At 40.0% G+C, this 8,663-nt stretch overlaps 1 protein-coding gene across 2 annotated transcripts; it reads left to right on the top strand.

The window, feature by feature from the left end:
• Positions 1–356: 356 nt before the first annotated feature.
• Positions 357–8,457, top strand: LOC115196064 (ly6/PLAUR domain-containing protein 1). Of its 2 annotated transcripts, none has more exons than XM_029756577.1 (3): positions 357–593; positions 3,763–3,897; positions 8,014–8,457. In XM_029756577.1, exons 1-3 carry the CDS (start codon positions 545–547, stop codon positions 8,247–8,249), a joined length of 420 nt encoding a protein of 139 aa, XP_029612437.1. In that variant the 5' UTR covers positions 357–544; the 3' UTR covers positions 8,250–8,457. The 2 variants fall into 2 exon arrangements, with proteins under 2 accessions (XP_029612437.1, XP_029612436.1); XM_029756576.1 differs by lacking the exon at positions 357–593 and adding an exon at positions 601–696.
• Positions 8,458–8,663: the final 206 nt, after the last annotated feature.

The raw sequence follows: 8,663 nt of genomic DNA on the forward strand, positions 1-8,663 counted from the left end.
AGTAATTAATTCAGCCACCCAAGAGTGACTTCCAAACATTCTCTCTCGCTCTCTCCCATCTCCCATCTCTCTCTCTCTCTAACTGAAACATACAAGATCCGTAACAGACACAGAAGATCCATAAGATGATCTCAACAAATGTATTTAATGAATAGTAGCCTTTCTAAATCTGGTTAAATGTGCATGGCTGCCAACGGTGCACTCCATGCCAAAAGCCTATCCAAAGGTGACCATTTCATATTTGGACGCAATTAAACAGTCACTGATCTGCGTGTGTAGGATATGAGTGATTGAAGAATTGCTTCCATGCCACGATCTTTCATCACGTGGTACGTTTTACGATTTATCCTCATCCAATTTCACTGGAATTCCGCAACGTAGTCTCTCGAACCGCAGAGCTCGCCCTCGTTCAACGCTGCGCATCACATTCCTCGCAGCAGAATGTGCTCTCACACATTGATGCCACGGATCCATCTAAGGGCTTTGCTTTCGTTTTAAGTTCACCTGGTCTGATGTGTTCCTCTATAGTGTCATTTGGGAGAGGATGTTGCTTCTCACTTATGCAACTTTGCTTGGAATTTTCCTCAAAACAGGTATGCTAAACTTTGGAGACTGCGTAATCTTACATGTGTTGGCTTGCTGCGTTGTATTCTGATGCTGAGAGCATTTCCTCAAGTGATGTGTCAACGTTTCCAGGTATTCCAATCTAATTCAAGTTTGGATTACGTTTCAATGATTTTGGGGAGCTTTTTTTGTCGGATGAAAACAATTAAATCGTTTTCAGAAGTCCAGTAGAGGTCTGGTAATGCCAACAGTGAGGCAGGCGCGCAGGAGGTTACCATTGCAGATCAAATCATCTCGTTAAATGCATTTATAACTGTCTTGGAATAAGAAATTGTGACACAGATTCTTGTATTTAACATTTGTAATGACACTTGCGCTCCAGCTAGAGAAAATATGTCACCTTAGGTCATAACTGCGCCTGTAAAACTATTGCGCATATCACTTGTGCAAAGGCAATTTTTCAAAATGTGATTTAGGCTACTATTTTACATATCTTTGCTTGAATTTAATGATATTGTTTAAAAATGTAAACGTTAAATAATAGAGCGTGACATGCTCTGACAAATAATGCGTGACAAATAATAGAGCGTGACATTGAACATTATTCCATATTTGGAGCGTCGTTCTGATCTCACAATTGCCCTACATGGCATGCTAATTAGGCTATTGAATATTCCGATTAAACATGACTAGACACCATTACAGGTGAAGAATGTATTCACACATTTTATAAAGCAGAGGGACATGTTTAGGCCACTCATTATCAATAGCTAATTAATAGCTCTCTAATTGACAACACAGATGCAATTCAACACAGATGCAATTATTTTACAGGTGTAGGCATTCCATCAAGCTCAAGTGATAAGGAACTTGATTGATCAACAGTTGTCAGCTCAGGTGAATGTAATAAACTCAAGCACCATTTTTTAGTGGGTGTTAAAGGAGCTGGTCTACCACTCCATGAACACCTGTGATGAATATTAATATCACTAAATATGCAGAGAATAACAAAGCTGTCTCACTTCAGATGACTGTGGAAGGAAAATACAGCATTTAAGATAGATGACGGCAAATAAACTGATTTCTCAATCCACATGGGTCACCTTATAGCAATGATTTGGTAATAACGTATACAAACGGTGGTAATGTAGTTGTTAAAAAAAGGTTCAGGTAAAATGACAATGATAATCTTATGTCAGTGGAGTAGTCCGCATTGTCATTCCAACATACATCCGCCGATCATATCATCAGAATGATGTGACAATCAGCCGCTCAGAGCTTTTCCAGTCCATATTTCCAGTTCAACACATTGCACATGGCATATGAACAGTGGCGTGTAAGAACTTGATCTCGCCAAAAAAAGCCTCTGGTGTAAATAACATACAAATGTTCTCTCCGTTCTGAGTTGGATGTGCTGCATTTGGTTAACATACTCACTCCTTAAACATCATCTTCGCTGTTAGCAGAAATGACTTCTAAATAACTTGAGGATGTTTTTATCTCAGTGAAAACTGTATTGAAGAACAATATGAACAGTATAGACAATATGTACATAACTTTATGCTTGCCTAAATGTTAATTATACATAGTATCAATAGCCAGTGGTTTATAGAGGACAAATACATTACAGTCTAGAATGTGTTTAGGCACTTTATGAGACTCTATTGCTCGGTTGATGGATGGAGTTTTGAAGCATTTATCTGTTTTAAAAGTAATTACGCTCTGATTTTTGTTTTGGATCCTTTTCAATTGAATTTGTACTTGATGGCGCTGTCAGACTGGGAGATGAATGACTGTCGCCATTTCAATAATTAGAACACAGTACTAACTGTCACGGAGAACAAATGACCTGAAACTGTGGCACTTGAGAACATTTTGAATGATTGTTTTTCATTGCACAGTCATGCATGTTTCTGCTAAACTCCCATGTGAAAACCCTAAATCAGATTGTGCTATCCATCCGGTATCCTCGATTAAATTCTCTAGATTTTTCTTCCCTGTGAAACAACTTTGCATGAATAGCCAACCATCTGTCATTCTTAGTTAATCTCAATTTCAATTTAATTCCAATGAGTCAAGTTAAAATGAATTCATCTCATTTTAAGTCAGTGCTGGAGCAACAGCTTCATTGAGTGTGTGGATAAAACACTTTGTCTGAAACACTCTGGCTTGATTGTTTGGACCTGTAGTAGTCAGAATGGCAATTATTATTTTAGTGGGTAAAGTTGAGTGGCCTTTTTCCCTGCACAGATACAGTATGCCCAGCTTCCACACACAATTATGTCTGACAACTCTATATTAAGTTTAGTTGGCAAGTAAATGAGAGTATGGATTTATATTGTTGAAACGTATTTGTTCATTATTTTCAGTCAAAATCCTTTTATCCTGACTCCAGATCTGTTTGTGTACTAAACAACTCCTCTCTGCTGTGTTTCTTTGTTGTCATGACAAACGTGTATGTAGTCAGAGAAGTATGTGTTTGTGTGACTCATCAGTGCTTCCTGTGGTGGGGTACAGAAATGTCATCATATTAGCTCAAAGTCCTATTGTCTGATATTTGTAACATGTCCGCATGTGTAAGGAGAGCGTCAACATCGTCTCTCCCACATTAAATGCTCTTTGAGATAATCTTCACATTTGTTATTCATCAAGGAGATCCAGTCTTGCAAATAGGGATCAAGTTGACTTTCAAAATGCCAGCAAAGAGACTTTTTCATTTCAAAGATGCATTTGTCTCTCCTCGAGGATACAGTTCCTGATCTGTGGTAATGGCAATAGATCACAAAAAGACTTATTCTTCATTAGCTGGGAGGAAAACATGGGAGGCTGAAAGGCTCCAGATGAACAAGGGATAAGACTAATGACTGAACTGCAGACCTGGGTGCACAGCATAACATTTTCAAATCTTTCAAATTAGATTTTAGGCCTAATCTTTCAAATAGTTTCAGCGTTTTGATCGAGCCCGCTTGGAGTGCCAGTTGAGTGGGGTTGCTTTGCACTTTTATGACTACTCCATTGGTTCCATTGTGCCGGGAAAGCTCAATCAAGCACAGCCAAACAAATTTGAAAGAATTTGCCTCTAGTCTCTCTTGACCAACATTCATAGACTAATGAGATATATGCCAGATACTGGTGAACTGTTCTTGTGGACTTCTTTTTTTTAACCCTTGTGGTTCTTCCTGTCTCTCTCTTGTACAGGTTATGCCCTCCAGATCCAGTGTTACCAGTGTGAGGAGGTGAAGAACAATGAATGCTCCACGCCGGAGTTCATTGTCAACTGCACGGTCAACGTACAGGACATGTGTCAGAAAGAGGTACTGGTGAAGAAGGATGGTAAGAAAACAGCGTCTTCCGAGCAGTCCCATTTCTTTCATCATTTGCTCTTTATTGGATAGAGATAGTGGGAGAGTAGTCCCTTCTCACTGACGCTGTATCTCCGCCACAGCAGAGCGTGAGCTTCAGTCTGACGACAGAGACCAGTGAGAGAGAGAGAGAGACAGGGAGGTTGGGGGATCTGTTTTGTGTCAGAAGGGTGTGGGCCGGATTCGAACCCACGCCGACACAATATAAATGTGGTCCGCAGCTAGACCACCCCAGGGCACACTGCCTTCTCTGACACCTACCGTACCATGTAAAACCAAGCCACACCGGACTGTGACACTTTTAACATGCGACCTAAATAAGGTATATTTTCCTCTTTCATGTCCTTCCTCTCTATCTCTGAATTTAGTGCAACTGATCTATAGGATCTCCTTGTAACATCAACAAATGAGATCATAAACTAGGCCTATACGTATGCCCACTACATCAATTGGGACCTATCAAAGAATCTCCATAGATGAAGAGGCTGTTACCATAGTTCATTCATGGTTTATGGCTCATATTATTTTAATGGGATTATCCCAAAGGGTGGTTAACCCTTTGGTTGCTGTTTGCTGTACTCAGTTGATCCATGCAATATTTTTTATTATAAACTGTGTGGTTCGAGCACCGTATGCTGATTGTCTGACAGCCGTGAAATATCAGACATTTATGTTTACTGCTCTAATTACATTGGTAACCCGTTTATAATAGCAACAAGACACCTCGGGGGTTTGTGGTATATGGCCAATATACCACAATTAAAGGCTGTATCCAGGCACTCTGCGTTGCGCTGTGCATAAGAACAGCCGTTAGCAGTAGTAGATTGCCCATACACCACACCCCTTCGTGCCTTATTGCTTAACCCTCCTGCTGTGTTCCGGTCAAATTGGACCTATTTACAAGTTTTCTCTCCGATAAATGTAGTTAATTTAATCTGATTGTCATAAGGTTCCATGATTTTGTCCACACAGGGCAACTGAACTCACAAAATAAATGTTGATGATTTTCATAACATTTTGGGTGTTTTATTTAACTTTTGTACACCTGTGATGTTCCTGGTTAGAAATGACCGGTCATTAGAAGTGAATGGGTGAGAATACAATTAGTGTATAAAATTGAGTTCAGGCACATGCCCATTCATCAGATGGACACACTTCCTCTCCCAGACCCCCACATGCATGTGTGTTTGAGCGCGCACACACACACACACACACACACACACACACACACACACACACACACACACACACACACACACACACACACACACCTCACTCCCCTTCTTTGGCTTCCATGGCAACCCCGACGGGAACCTTTCCCCAATAGAATCTTTCCCAACAGGAACCACACCTGTTGGCATTCTCACAAACAATCGCAACATTGTTCCAATAATATATAGAACTTTTCTCAGGCTCTGGTATATAAAGCTTTTTTGAGGCCTTGCTCACAATACATTCTGTGGCAGCACAATGACCAAACGATATACTGTATGTGAGGCTCTTGATCATATCTTTGATCATAACACTGGTGAAGAGGAGAGAGTCCTTGTTAAACTTTGACACAAAGTAGTCTGAGATAAACAGAACAATATGTTTCATCTGAGTATTTGTTATTGTCAAAATAATCCATACATTATGCTTTTTTACTCATTAACGAGTTGTATGAGCTCGGGTCAACGAGGCCTACAGGCCATAAATAGCAAATAGAAGTTCAAAACGTCTAATGTTCACAAGAACTTAAGTTGCTAAAAAGATCTGACATAAAATTAGGTGATAATATATGTATCATTATGGATTTATAATCAGCTTTAATGGGGGCGGTCATTTTGGACCGGGAACACAGAATGAATTAACATGAAACGAACACAACAAGAGGGTTTATGAGAGAACGCCCTTCAAATACACTAGGCCTATTGATCCTACCACATCCAATGTTATGTACAGTATGTCATTTGTGATCAAATGTATGCTTCCAATTACAAGAGCATACATTTTTTTTACCAAGACCGTCAAAGCAAGATTGTCCTTAGCGAGTGTTTTATGCCCAAACTATGTCTCTGAACATGATGGTTAACAAGATTCATCACTCAAAGGCAATAATCTACAGCAATAATGTCATGAACAAATGTACACTATGTGTCATGTTGTGTAATGGTTTGAATAACCTTGAGATAAGGATTCACTTTTGTGTGAAATGCACATGCTTACAATATATTCCCAAATCTTTTCCAGCCTCTGCACTCTTTAGAAAGGTCTTCTGAGTCATTTGATTCAAATGCGATGTTGGCAAAGGGATTCTTATGTGCTTCTGTAAGCAGATAAACAGAAAATTCATGCAAACTTTTATTTTAACATGAAACCTTCTAGCAATGTTGGTAATGAATGTGTTCCTTAATTTGATCATTTCATATAATGTCAGCCTGAGACCAGGAGCCTAACTAATTATCTTTATATGCAGCAACCTCAATTTATCACAAATAATGAATTTGCGAATTACCACAATGTTATCGGCGGAAAGAAACACTTGCATAATGTGTTTATGATATGTGAAGACATCTGTAACATAATCCTCAGGGAAAGTTGGCTTTTGCACGTGAATTGGTGCCAGCTTAGTCTGTACCCATTCCTCCCCTCAACAAAGGTTTGGGGACTTGGTTTGTTTTACTGTCAGTTCTAAATGTGCATAGTGATGAAGTATGGAATAAAGCAGAGGGTTGATTAAGCTGAAGTTGCATTGTTAACTCTGTCAAACTTAATAGCAGTAATCAGGGGCTGATGCAGACTGAAATGGTCTACTTTTGTCTTGAAGGCTTGTCTGACATCTTTGAGACAAAACAAGAATATTGTCTTGCATTTACAAATTTACACTTTGTCTGACAGCTCGTCTGTAATTATTTCAAGAGAAAGATGAGTAAATTAGAGCAGTAAAGTTTTGATGTAACTTTTAACGTGACTAGCAGTTCTCTTCCCCCCCCCCTTTCATCTATTTCCTCTCTACGCTTTCATTTGAACTTTTCGTAACACTTCACTTAACGTCGACAGGTATAACGCATTGTGCCACAGTTATAATGCAATGTAAGACATGTCTTAAGCACTTATGAACCCCTTCTCATAATTACAGCTCTTTGCAGTCTGTTGACAAATTTCAGCAGAGAACACATGCTAAACCTTGTATTAAGATATTATAAGTGTCCATATATGCTTATAACAAGTACTGATGCTTATAGATTCAGTGGAGCTTGAGTCGCATCTCCAGGGTCACCTTGGATTTGTTTGTGTCCAAAAGCGCAGTGTCTATTTCCTAGGAAGGAGTAGGGAGAAATGGGAGTTGAGTCCCTGCAAGGTGTTCATTTATCAGGCAGGGAGACACAGGCTTTCTTACCACCTCCTATGGTAAGACTAATGGCACAACAACATTTCCATGAAATCAAAACACTCTTATTCATGTGCATTCTCTCGCCACCATATAAATCAAAGCACAGTTTTGTTGCAGTTGTTCCATAGTTTGAGAGCATTATATTCTATGTCGAGATGACATTCTCAATGTTTTATTTTTACAACGGCTCTACAAAGGTTCTAGGCACTTAGAGCATCACCTCCCAGTAATATGAACCATTCCAGTATTGATCAGGATAAAGTTCTGTTAAATTGCAAATAGCACTGAATTACAATATACTGTATGTCTCAAGAATTTCTCACTTGGCTAAGATCCTAAGGCAAATATGTTCAAATCACCACATTTTCTTGATGTGTAATTGTTATTCCTGTTTATTTGTGAAAAAAGGTAGATTAGATATTGCTTTGTCTGATTTTCACAGATATTTGCTTTACATACAAGAACATGCAATGTAAAAGGGTGAGAGACATGGCATAGGCCAGGCATAACATAAAACAGACACACATTCATGAAAACAAAAATGACAGTTTACGTACTTTTACCCCTCCCTTCCCCAGTGTTTGTGCTACCTCAGTTTGCTATGAGACTTGGCTCAGTTTCACCAACGGTGTCACTACCTCATATACCTTGACCTGGACTTCCTGTATAGCTTTGCACTATCCCTGACCACTTCTCTCTCTCCTTCTTCAGGCATATTTTACCGCAAGTCCTGTGCCTCGTCCGGGGCATGCCTCATATCCTCATCAGGCTACCAGCAGTTCTGCACTGGAAGGATCAACTCTGTGTGCATCTCCTGCTGTAACACACCGCTCTGCAATGGGCCCCGGAAGAAGAACCGCCCGGTCCCATCCGCCGCAACATCTTCGTTTTCCTCCCTTCTTTTTCTTCTGGTCTCCCTCTCGCTGGTCTCCCTCTCTCTGACATAGACCTAGAGGCGTCCATTTGTCCCCTCCTCTACCCGAAGATCACACTAGAGTATTATGAGAGTACATAACCATACGTAGTGTATTGGCTACATCAGACTCTAGTGTCATCTTTGGAGAGGAATCCTATACATAAGAGACTATCACAGGAGGTTGGTGGCACCTTAATTGGGAGAACGGCTTGTGGTAATGACAGGATCAGAATGAGTGGAATGGTATCAAACACATCAAGCACATGGTTTCCAGGTGTTTGATGGCATTCCATTTGCTCTGTTCCGGCCATTATTATGAGCCTTTCTCCCCTCAGCAGCCTCCTGTGGACTCTACATCGTCACCTTTGGATTGGATACTCAAGAGCTTCAGACTCTTTGGAAGGATCCCCTTTTATAATCCTGGTGTTTTGAGTTTGAGAACTGA

Source organism: Salmo trutta, chromosome 6 (genome assembly GCF_901001165.1).
Source record: "Salmo trutta chromosome 6, fSalTru1.1, whole genome shotgun sequence".
NCBI classification, from domain to species: Eukaryota; Metazoa; Chordata; class Actinopteri; order Salmoniformes; family Salmonidae; genus Salmo; species Salmo trutta.

What these genes read in the sequence shown, in the direction of transcription:
- LOC115196064 (XM_029756576.1), top strand. Translation starts at nt 627, where the DNA reads ATGTGTTGGCTTGCTGCGTTGTATTCTGATGCTGAGAGCATTTCCTCA. An exon ending in TGATGTGTCAACGTTTCCAG is followed by an intron (nt 697 to 3,762) that starts GTATTCCAATCT and finishes TCTCTTGTACAG; the next exon opens with GTTATGCCCTCCAGATCCAG. An exon ending in GGTACTGGTGAAGAAGGATG is followed by an intron (nt 3,898 to 8,013) that starts GTAAGAAAACAG and finishes CTCCTTCTTCAG; the next exon opens with GCATATTTTACCGCAAGTCC.